Source organism: Drosophila willistoni, unplaced genomic scaffold (assembly GCF_018902025.1).
Source record: "Drosophila willistoni isolate 14030-0811.24 unplaced genomic scaffold, UCI_dwil_1.1 Seg719, whole genome shotgun sequence".
NCBI lineage: Eukaryota > Metazoa > Arthropoda > Insecta > Diptera > Drosophilidae > Drosophila > Drosophila willistoni.
Window position 1 is genome coordinate 80,840 of NW_025814628.1, and position 12,523 is coordinate 93,362.

The 12,523-nt window shown below is 43.5% G+C and overlaps 1 protein-coding gene across 1 annotated transcript; it reads right to left on the bottom strand.

Annotated features, from left to right (window-relative positions):
- Positions 1-2,164: 2,164 nt before the first annotated feature.
- Positions 2,165-11,041, bottom strand: LOC124461895. The gene is made up of 2 exons (XM_047013319.1): positions 10,822-11,041; positions 2,165-3,093 (listed from the first exon to the last, which is right to left on the bottom strand). Exon 2 carries the CDS (start codon positions 3,057-3,059, stop codon positions 2,193-2,195), a length of 867 nt encoding a protein of 288 aa, XP_046869275.1. The 5' UTR covers positions 3,060-3,093; positions 10,822-11,041; the 3' UTR covers positions 2,165-2,192.
- Between the last annotated feature and the right edge of the window lie 1,482 nt (positions 11,042-12,523).

The following is a 12,523-nucleotide window of genomic DNA, read 5'->3' on the forward strand; positions in this document are numbered from 1 at the left end:
TTCAAATAAAAATTACCAATCCTGACTGGCCTAACTTTAATAAACCCGGAACCGGCAAGTTTAAAGAATTTGCTCAAAAACTGAAGATTCCTAAAATGGCGACAGATTGGCCCAACCAAATTATGAAGCCGAAGTTAAAGTGGAAGGCGGTCAAAATCCTGAAGTCAGTTGGTAAAGAAGTACAAAAATAAGAAATAAAAAAGAATGGCTTAAGGCCGCAGCTAAGGTCGATCAACTGGAACAGTTCAAGAAAATCGTTGCTAAACATCCCCGAGAGCTGGCCATCCGAAGAGGACACACCAAGATAAATATCCCTAGAAATGACCAAAAAGTTTTGGTTAAGGTAAAGAAAGAGAAGGACAAAGCTTATGAAATAAAATAAGGCTTATGTATGTAGTATTGCGTGAGAACCCCTAATGGTATCAGAATACCGATAACGATATTAGTTTGATAGATATCGATAGATGGTCAATCAGAGAGAGAAGAGCTTGAGTTGCTGGACAAAGAGGTTGTGTTGGTCTCGTTAAATTAAAAAGTGTTCAATAAGATGGTTTCTTTTTCTTTTGTTAATAATTAAATAAAAATTATTATATTATTATTAGATAAGCTAAGATACATACATAAAAGCAAAGTGGTGTGAAGAGTACATTTTATTCTGGTCCAGTGGACTCAGCCTTTCTACATTTTGGGGGCTCAACCGGGATAGTAACAAAGAGCGAGTGAGAGAGAAAACTTTATGAAGAAATCGCGCGTAATTGCAAGAGTGACGCCAACATAAGGAAACATGAGAGCAAGCGAGACAAAATAAAATGCGTGCTTTAATTTCACCACCGAAAGACAAGAAAAGAGACGAACACATGAGAAATAACAACAAAGACGAAAAGATGAGTAACGCTTAAAAGACGACAATTTTGTTCAGAGAGGAACAAAATGAGGAAAAGCAAGAACAAAGACGAAAATATTTGAAAGACGAACAACTTCCCAAAGACGAAAATTTGTTCAGAGACGAATAAATACGAAGCATCAAAAGACGAAAGACGACAAAAATTTGTTCAGAGAGGGACAAAACGAGGAGAAAAATTGAACTTGCTTGGATTCGGCGCTATCCAATCATTCATGCAAGCCAAGAAGTAACCTGGAGCAGAGATCGGACTAGAAGTCACACGGAGAGTGGCTGCTAATACGAGGAGTACCAGATAAGGCGAGACGACTCGATTCACCACTACATGCACAGTCAGAAGGCATCATCCATCCAACATTGTGTGTGTGTGAGTGGGAAGAAGCTGAGACGTAAAGAAGACGACACGTAAGAAGACAACTGCGTAAGGAAGACTACACGTAAGAAGACAACTGCGTAAAGAAGATCACGAGAAACGGACAACATAGACGTAAAATAACCAGGGCTACATCGCAAGTACATTTATTTTTAATACTAACAATAGTTAAAAGTTTTGAAATAAGAGAACAGACGAATTACAATTTTTGAAAAAAATGAAAAAGTTGATCTAAAAGTTGTGAAATTAGAGAACAATGAACAAATATTAAAAATAAGAAAAGAAGATTTAAATTTTAAAAAAAGAAAAGTTGATCTAAAAGTTTTGAATAAGAGAAAAGATGAATTAAAATTTTTGAAATAAGAAAAGATGATTTAAAAGTTGTGAAATAAGAGAACAATGAATTACAATTTTTAAATAAGAAAAGAGGATTTAAAATTTTGAAAATAAAAAAAGAAGATTTAAAATTTTGAAAATAAGAAAGAAGATTTAAAATTTTCGAATTAGAGAAAGAGAAATAAGAAAAGACGAACTACGAGTTTTGGAAAATAAGTAAGAAAGAAAAATTCAACAAAGAGGAATTAGAATTGTATTCGTAGGGGGGTTGAATTTCCTAAGTAGGCAGCTAAATGAATTTTTTCCTTAAAATGTCTTCCTTCAAGAAATTGGGCACTGCAGCAATCTCACTTCAATGTTCTTTTTTATTCACTTGTAAGTTTGACACTAAAACTAGCTTAATTAAGAGCAGGGCACCAAGCCCCGCTTGGAGCGAAGTGTGGGGAGTTCTTTCGTGGGGAGAGCGATGGGCACCATCGGGAGAGCGGCGCGAGGTGAAAGCTTCCGCCTCCTTTAACCCTTGTGTTGCCCGGTTGGGCATAAACATGCCCCCCCCTTGCAGGAGTGCAAGACCCAGGCAGTTTAATGGCACGCTCCGGACAGGGTCCAGCCAAAAACTGTGCGCATCGCAATCGGCCGCCCGCCAACCCCAGGTAGACTCCCTTCTAGCATGACCTCCGTGATCACATCCGCGCCCAGGACCAGAGACACTGACGACGGTCGGTAGAACGTCTCATCCGCCAGGACGATGCCCTCAAACTTTTTGGCGATCTGTGGGTCCACCGGAGCGCTTGGAGTGCGGCAGCACAAGCCATCGACCACCTTCAGGATCGCCTCCAATCGCCATCCTTCACTGATTGGGGACCGGATCACTGCTGCCACCGCTTTCTCTGCCCCTATATTGACGGCTGTCAACTTGAAGGCCGTGGCCAATGACGTCGCCATCGACGATACCGCAGAACAAGGGTCCACCAGGGCCTTCACGTCGAAGGTTTTTCCCTCCGTCTCAATGCGCACCATCGCCGTGGGCATCAGATGCGGATTGCGGTGCTGCAGCAGTGTGGTCAAGGTCAGTTTCGGATCGGAGGCTGGCGTTGGCGCGACCCTTCGTCTGGAGGACTCGGGGGTGACTCGGCGTACGACGGAGCTTGGAGTGCGTCGACGTGGCTGTTCATGGAAGTGAAGCAGCGTGTGGTGATCCTCCTCACAGATTCGGCACTTATCACCGCTTAAGCAGCTTCCTCCGGAATGTTGGTGGGCCAGGCAATTGGCGCAGTACTTATTCGCCAGCACTGCCCTCATCCTCTTCTCCACGTTCAGCCGCAGGAAGCGACGGCATCGCTTCAGAGGATGGATTCCGCGACAGACTCGGCAACGGAAGGACTCAGTTCCTCGCGAACATCTGCGCTCCTCTTTCGATGCCTGTACTGAACGCGGTCTCGGAGCCATGGAAACGGGATCTAGGTTGACGAATATCAGGAAGCTGCCGGGACAAATAATGAAGAAAGCGGATTAATGTAGGACGATAAAACACATATTACTACTGGCAGCTCGGCCCTTCTTCCTTGGGAGGAAGGACCAAGTGCTGGACGCTACTGTAGTTTTACGTAATGGGTTTGAATTCTTTCTTCTGGAGGAAGAAAGATCAACTTTGCGACGGGACGCTTCACAATACCGCGAGCGGTAAGCAGTTCGACGACGCGGACATTGCCGTCACTGCCAGGGTGTGTCTGGTGGATTCGCCCGAGACGCCATTCATTAAATGGAAGATTGTCGTCTTTGAGTACCACCAGATCGCCCACTTCAAGATTTTTAGAAGGGAATCGCCACTTATTGCGCTTATGTAGCTCCTTCAGATACTCGTCTTTCCATCGGGTGCAGAAATGCTGACTCACGGCCTTCAGACGCTGCCACCGGTTAATGATAGACGGTACCTGATCCTTGATTTCAGGTTCCGTCACGGATAGCAATGGACCGCCAACTAGGAAATGGCCTGGGGTCAAAGCTAAAGAGTCGGTGGGGTCTTCAGACATAGGAGAAATCGGCCGCGAGTTCAAACACGCCTCTACCTTAGCCAGCAGCGTAGAGAACTCTTCAAAAGTATACCTTTGGTTGGAAGTGGCCTTGTAGAACAGAGTTTTAAAACTCTTAACTCCAGCCTCCCACAACCCTCCCATGTGTGGTGCCCCGGGAGGGATGAAATGCCAGGACAGATTCTGATGGCTGTAGTGGGATAATATTTTCTGCTGGGTAGCATTTAGGAAATCTTTTTCAAGCACTCTGGATGCACCTACGAAGTTTTTCCCGTTGTCGGACTGCACTTGCTGGGGACACCCTCGCCTCGATACAAAGCGAGCGAATGCTGCCAGAAATGCTTCGGTACTCAAATCCGAAGTTGCCTCAAGGTGAATGGCTTTGGTGGAAAAGCAAACAAAGACACACACATATCCCTTTGATATGCGGCAAGCGCGGCCGGTGAAACTCTTGATGTCGAAAGGACCTGCAAAATCTATACCGGTGGTCGTGAAAGGACGTGCGAAAGTAGTTCGCTGGGCCGGAAGGGTGCCCATTAGCTGTGATTGCAGCCTTCTTTTATAAATCACACAGACTTTGCATGAATTGACCACCGATTTTACTAGATTCCGCAGTCTTGGAATCCAGTATCTCTGTCGGATGAGACGGACTACCAGTTGGCTGCCCCCATGGAGAGAGATCTGATGCGTGAAAAGCACCAACAGCCGGGACAACGGACTTACTACTGGCAACAGAATGGGGTTACGCTCATCGTAACTAAGGGCCGCTGCTTGTTGCACGCGCCCACATGCTCGGATCACACCTGATGCGTCAATGAAAGGATTCAAATTGAGAATGGTGCTAGACGTGGGCAGAGATTTCTTCTGCTGTAGACACCGATGTTCCGTCGGAAAGTAATCACGCTGAGTGACTCGGATCAACGCCTGGAGTACTTGATTGATCTCGCTAGAGGTCACCTCCCCGGAGTAATCGTTTGGCAGTTTACGACACCTTCTGCCGAAACGGATCACATATGCTATCACTCGTAAGGCACGTGCCAGATTGGAAAAACGAGATAATATCTCGTTGGCTGGCTTAGCGATCGCGACGTGGACCTTCACTACCCGCTTCTCCAAGGCAGTGTCTAGTGGGAGTGGTGTCGCTCGCTGCCAGGACTCTTGTGGTTCCCGTAGCCATGGTGGGCCGTGCCACCACAAATCCTTGTGTACCAATTCCTGCGCACTCAGGCCGCGGCTAGGGAGATCTGCTGGGTTGTCCTCTGAACGAACGTGATTCCATGGGGCGTCATTTGTTGCCGTCACAATCTTTGCTACCCGATTTGCGACAAACGTTGTCCATGTGCAGGGTGGCTTATTTAACCACGACAGTACGACGGTGGAATCTGACCAATAAAAAGCCTCCGCATTATCAACTGGAAGTTGCGGAAGAACTGCAGCTGCCAGTTCCGCTAAAAGTGTAGCTCCGCATAATTCAAGGCGGGGCAATGAAACCGTTTTAACCGGGGCGACTCTAGATTTCGCTGCAAGAAGGCAGCATGATATGCCTTGGTCATTGCTAACGCGCACGTAAATTGCGGCACCATAAGCCCGCTGTGACGCATCGCAAAAACAATGGAATTGGATGTCGGAATTTGGGTCATGAAGAACCCATCGTGGAATTCGGATCTGGTCAAGGAAGGAGTAGCTCTTTGTAAAATCCTGCCACCTGTGATGGAGTTCACTGGGCAATTGATCATCCCACCCTAGCTCTTGTAACCAGAGCTCTTGCATAAACACCTTGGCTTGAATCACAAAGGGAGCCAGCCAGCCAGCGGGATCGAATAGCTTGGCGATCTGCCCGAGGACTTCTCGCTTAGTATAAGCTGACTTGACATCTTGGGGTGAGATGACAAAATAAAACTCATCCGTAGTCGCTTTCCATCGGATTCCCAGTGTTTTCGCTGTGCTGGCCTCTTCGATGTCGAGGAAATCAGCATTCAGTAAATGACTCTTTGGAATACAACTGAGCACGCTCTTCACATTCGATGTCCACTTGCGCAAGGGAAAGCCAGCTGAACCAAGAGCGTCTTGAAGTTCATTGACCATTGCGATTGCCGTTGTTTCATTATGAGCCCCTGCCAGGACATCATCGACATACATATAGGACTTGATAATATCGCTAGCCAAAGGAAATTTGGATTGTACATCACTTGCGAGTTGCTGAAGTACTCGGATGGCTAAGAACGGAGCACAGTTAATGCCAAACGTGACGGTATTCAGCTCGTAATCACCAAGTTGCCCCTCTTTATTTCGGAACAGGATCCTCTGAAATGGCGTGTGGATTTGATCGACCATAATTTGGCGGTACATTTTTGTGATGTCGGCATTGAAAACTACTCGGAAAAAACGCCACTTGAGAATCTGAGTAGTGAGATCGGACTGAAGTACCGGACCAGGGTAAAGTATGTCGTTGAGACTTACTCCGTTGGTGGACTTGCTAGAGGCGTTAAAAACTACCCGTACCTTTGTTGTGGTGCTGTCGGGCTTGAAAACCGCATGGTGTGGCAAATAAAAATTGTTATTAGTGCCGTCAAATGGAACCTGACGCATGTGGCCCAAGTCCAAATATTCTTGGATGACGGCGTCATACTCAGTTTTTGCCGGAATATTTTTAAGGAGTCGGCTTTCGTTTTTTAGGAACTGAGCCAATGCCCCTGGTCTGGAATGACCAAGGTTGATGTTGGTTGGATCTCGAAACGGAAGTGAGACCGTATATCTCCCCGCAACATCTCTTCTTGTGGTCTTCTGGAAATTGACCTCGCAAACAGAGTCAGAATCTTCTACCGGTTTGCCCGGTAGATCCTCCACCTCCCAAAACCTTGTGAGAAGAGTTTCAAGTCCCTCCTCTCTGCTAACTGCGACCCTCGTGGTGAACGCGGCACATGAACTGACGGGGACCCCTTGCAACGGGCCTGAAATGACCCAACCGAATCTCGTCTCTTGAGCCATTAAAGATCCGCACACTTCGGTCTGGATGCCGGAAAGAGTCACCGCTGGTATTACATCAATGCCAAGGAGTAGATCGATCTTTGCCTTTAATCTGAAGGAGGGGTCGGCTAGAGGAATATTGGGCATTCCTTCCAGTGTGGCTTGGGCTATCGTACATGACGGCAAATCATCAGCAACTTGGGACAAGACAAACGCTTCTATCTCGATCTGGACTGGAGGTCCATGCGATGACCGAATGCTTATGTGACAGACCTTCAAGGTTCTATTGACCTTTCCGTTAATGCCTGTCACTTCGGCCCTGACAGTTTGGAATGGTAACTTCATGAGTCGGAACATTCTTTCGGATATGAAATTGGCTTCAGAAGCCGGGTCTAATAGCGCCCGTGAAGCATAAGTAGTGCCCTTGTGCCAAAGGTCCACGATCGCTGTACCTAGCAACTTATCTCGTGAGGACCTTGCCTCAGAGGTAAAGTAAGTCCGGACAATATTGTGCGAACTGGGCTGAGCTGGGACCGACGTTGGATTATTCTCCGGTCGGGCGTCCTTGTGCAAGAGCGTATTGTGACGCCCCTTGCACGTGAAGCAATTGTGCTGACTCGGACAATCTTTTACTTGATGTCCTCTTGCGAAACAGTTCAGACAAAGGGACTTTTTCTTTATGTATGCCACCCTCTCTGGCACCGTCATCTGAAGGAAGCGGGGACATCGACGCACCGGGTGATTCTCCTTCATACAGAGATCACAGGATTTTGGTTTGGTGGTCACCTTGGCTTCAAATGTATTAGCCTTTCGGGTGGCTGGAATCGGATTTCGTGGAGGTTTCGATGTGGGAACCGAAATAGCCATTGCAGTTGTATTTTCCACCGCTTCGAGCGTACGGAACCGCTCAGTGAGGAAATCGTCCATCATTTGCCACTCTGGAATGGCAGTCTTGTCTCCCAGAGATTGCTCCCATAATGAAAGGGTATTCTTTGGCAATTTGATGGAACAGAAAAATACGAACATGCCTCCCCAAGTGGTTACTGGCAGGCCACAGTGCTCAAAAGCGCGAATGGATGCCTGCAGAGCATTCTGATGATCCTGTAATGCTTTTCCGGACTCATGGGAAATTTGAGGCAGGTCAAGAAGTGCTCGGAATTGGCTGTTCACGATAAGTCGCTTATTTTCGAAACGCTGTTTAAGTGCATTCCATGCCGTTTCAAAACCATCATTTGTAAGCGGGAATTTTGCTACAATGAGGTTGGCTTCACCCCTCGTTTTCGCTAGGAGATGGTACAGCTTTTCAACAGGGGAAATTCGCGAATCGCTTATGTAGATGGCTGTAAACAAGTCACGGAACGTGGGCCATTTTAAATAATCTCCCGTAAAGACTTCTGTGTCAATGGGTGGCAATCGACAGCCTCGTTCTGCTGGTGCAGAGGTAGGCGCATGACGGTTCGGAGGAGTCGGAGCAGACCTTTCATGGATAAGCTCGTTTAATCGAGCCGTGCATCGCTCGTAAACTTGATAGCATTTGTCATATTTAGCTTGGATGGCTAAATCTTCAGAGTTATCGTCTTTACCATCTATGAGTGCCTCGCATTTCTCATATTCCTGCTCGACCTTCTCCCACAACGCTTGAACTCGATCACGACGGACTTGGAGCGTAAATACGCTGACCTCGGACAGTGACGTGACGTGGTTGTCGACTTCAAACTGACTTAGTTTATCGCAAATGGAACCAAACTTCTTCAAAGCCATGGTGGAAGCAGCTAAAACCCTTTTGGTCTCGGACCGAGTGACTCTTGGGGCGGTTACCAAAATCTGTGGAAGTGGTACCAATGATTTGACCTCTTTTTGGCTTGCTCGTCGTGGCTCTGACGTGGCTTGCTGAAAGGTCGTGCTCGATGGTGCGGACTTGAGAGTTAGTGGACTAGAGAGGGTCTGAAATGCTCGGGAAGGAGGAGTAGTAGGGCTGGTACTCCTCTGGCGCTGACCTGGAGCAGCAATTGAGGATTTGCTCGGGGCTGCAGTGTTCTCAGCTGCTTTCTCGTCTTTTGACGGGCTCGTGCTCATAACCCCAGAGAGTGGCGGTTATAAAGTGGTGAGCTGGCTTGGCACGGCTTGAAAATTAGCCAAAAAGACGAACTGGAACGTTTGGGAAAAACTGGAACACTACCAAACCACTTGAAGAACGGCTTTGAAACGCCTTGAAATAGATTGAAAAAAAAAAACCAGAAAACGAGCTGGTACGTTTGGAATGACTTGGAACACTGCCAAAAAACCCTAGGAACGGCTTGGAACACCTTGGAATTCAAATATAACTACAAAGATGCGACTTGGAGCGGGTGGAAACACTTTGGAATTGAAATCGAACCAAAGATAAGACTTGAAACGCTTGGAAACACTTTGTAATTGGAATCTAACTCCAAAGATACGACTTGGAACGTGTGGGAATACTTTGGAATTGCAATATAACTCCAAAGATGCGACTTGGAACGTGTGGGAATACTTTGGAATTGCAATAGAACCAAAGATACGACTTGAAACGCTTGGAAACACTTTGGAATTGGAATCTAACTCCAAAGATACGACTTGGAACACGTGGGAATACTTTGGAATTGAAATATAACTCCAAAAAATACGACTTGGAACACGTGGGAATATTTTGGACTTGAAATGTAACTCCAAAAATACGACTTGGAATACGTGGGAATACTTTGGAATTGAAATAGAACTCCAAAAATACGACTTGGAACACGTGGGAATATTTTGGAATTGAAATATAACTCCAAAAAATACGACTTGGAACGCGTGGGAATAGAATAAACAAAAACGCGGAACACAAATTTTTACCAATTAAATATTATTCGATTTTTTTCCTCAACGTGACCCTTCAACCTATATACCCCACAAAGTGCCTGCCAACCTAGGGTATACAGCACAGCTACTTTTGGTCGTTTGCTTTGTGCCGGTCTTTGGCACATGAGCTTGCAGCTGTGCTGGTATACTGCAGTTAAGCGGTACTTATGTATGCTCGTATGTATGTATGTATATAGGCTGCAAGGGATAGCGGGATTTGTTCGCGGTGGTGGAAAAATATATTTGTGTGCGAAAAAATTAGAAATTTTGTGGAATGTATGTATGTATGGATATGTATATGGGAATCAATATGTAAAATTTTATGTATGGAAAAAATATGTATATGTATATGGATATGAATATATATATGTAAAATTTTATGTATGGAAAAATATGTATATATATGTATGTGTATGGATATGTATATATATATGTAAAATTTTATGTATGGAAAAATATGTATATGTATGTATGTGTATGGATATGTAAAATGTTGGAGTATATATATATGTATTTAAAAATTTCTTTTTCTCTTTTTTCTTTTTTTTTTTAAATATGAAAATATGGAATGGCGATATGCAGAGGTGTGAATGGATCGGATTTCTTTATATAAATTAATGTTTTTTTTTTTTTTTTTTTTAATATGATTTCTTTTGCTGTGTCTAACCGATATGCCCCCAACTTTATAGGGTGTCTGGTCACCAGAAATGTCTAAGTGTGGCTTTTATATGTGAGAGGGTGGTTCACTTTCGTTTTTTTTTTTTTTTTTTAAAAATCTTTATTATTTGTATTGAAAATTTTCTTCTCTTCGTTGAAAACCACCTTTCACTGCGCGCACACTTTTCCCAGGAGTGGACTGTATTTGCACAAAACCTTTATTTTTGGATTTAATGTAGCACTGGATATGTTTGTAATTTTTGTCACATTCACACACTCTGCTTGCATATACATATATATATCTTATATGTAGGAGATCACTTTTTTCGTAGGTTTGATTCACTGCATACATACATATGTGTTAATATTTTTTTGAAATTGCGAAAAAATATATATTGGAAATAGGCAAATAAAATATGGCGCCTTATATACTTGGCCTATATATGCCAAAGTGCGAGGAAAAAACTTGAAGTGGGCGAACCAATATGGCGCCTTATGTACTGGACACATATATATGTATGAAAATTTGGGGACCAAAATTTTCTCTCCTTTGAGGAGGAAAAATTTGCGCGAAAGTAATTTTTACTTGGATTAGGAGAATCAATGGCAACAATTATATGTATGTGAGTATGGGTACGGATGCTGGAGGCATGTACATGTACTCATATACCTATAATTTGCAAAAAAATTACTTAGCTTGAAATATGGATGAAATTCCACCGATGCTAGTGGTTCGAGAGGATCTTAGTATCCGGCTCGAAGGACCAAATGTATTCGTAGGGGGGTTGAATTTCCTAAGTAGGCAGCTAAATGAATTTTTTCCTTAAAATGTCTTCCTTCAAGAAATTGGGCACTGCAGCAATCTCACTTCAATGTTCTTTTTTATTCACTTGTAAGTTTGACACTAAAACTAGCTTAATTAAGAGCAGGGCACCAAGCCCCGCTTGGAGCGAAGTGTGGGGAGTTCTTTCGTGGGGAGAGCGATGGGCACCATCGGGAGAGCGGCGCGAGGTGAAAGCTTCCGCCTCCTTTAACCCTTGTGTTGCCCGGTTGGGCATAAACAAGAATATTTGTAATCATATAAACTAACATCTAATTGAAACACTAATTTAAATTATTTTGTAATCAATATTTTTACACATGTTGTATAACGAGATCACCGAACTGACCGTCGCAGGGTTAAAAGAGCTGAATTTAAGTGTAAAAGACAACAAACCTGAATTAAGAGAGAGATTAATTTCATATTTTGATTTAGACACGAACGAGGAATCCTTATATTCAGAAGCTAATACCAGTATTCAAGGCGAAGTTGAAGAAGTTAAGAGAGAAGTGACAATGGCGTTCACATTAAAAGATATTCGTGATTCGTTGACAGAGTTTGATGGGAGCAACAAAAAGGTTGTATTAGAATGGCTTTCAGACTTTGAGGGTAATGCTGTAACAGTACAATGGAATGATCTTCAGAAATTTATCTATGGTAGACAGCTGTTGACAGGAGCGGCTAAGTTGTTCGTAAATAATCAAGAGGGCCTAACAAGTTGGGGTAGACTTAAGAGCGCGGGTTACCTACCCGGTCACCACACTAACGAATTCACCTTCAACTACACAAACCATGGACAACACATCAAAAAGGGCAACAAATAACACATATGTACATATATACGTACATACATATTTACACACATATATACGTACATACATATTTACACACATATATACGTACATACATATTTACACACATACATATATCCATACATATATACGTACATACATATTTACACACATACATATATCCATACATACATATATAGACACTTATATACATACATATATACATACATACATATATACATACATACATATATACATACATACATATATACATAATTAACTGAAGGAGAGAACTGCATTGTCGCCGAATAAAAATGATAATTGTGTGTTGAACGTCAAACAAGACGGAGGTTTTAATTTTATAATAAAAAATACTAAAAAGTAAATAAACACAGGGAAAAGTTACTCTTTTTCCTCGAACACGACTTGGCCAAGATGTTAACTCGCGCTACAGGATGAGTTTACTGTTAAATTGTCGGCAAAAGAAGTTCACAAGCAATTAGAGAGTAGAAAGAAGAAATACAACGAGAGTCTGGTTGAGTACTTTTATCTAATGAAGAGTATAGCCAAAAGAGGCAGCTTAGATGAGGAAAGCATTGTCGAATACATCATTGAGGGTATCCCTGACTCTAAAATGAATAAAAGCGTTCTTTACCAAGCGAGAGGTTTGAAGAAATTACGAGAGAAACTAACGATGTACGAGAAATATGCTTCCAACCAAGAGTCTAAACCAAAACCACGATTTGAGAAGCTGCAATCGAGGAATACTTTGGAGGATTTCAA

Bases quoted from the DNA above. Each gene is read 5' to 3' on its own strand.
- LOC124461895 (XM_047013319.1), bottom strand. From the start codon at position 3,059: ATGGCTCCGAGACCGCGTTCAGTACAGGCATCGAAAGAGGAGCGCAGA.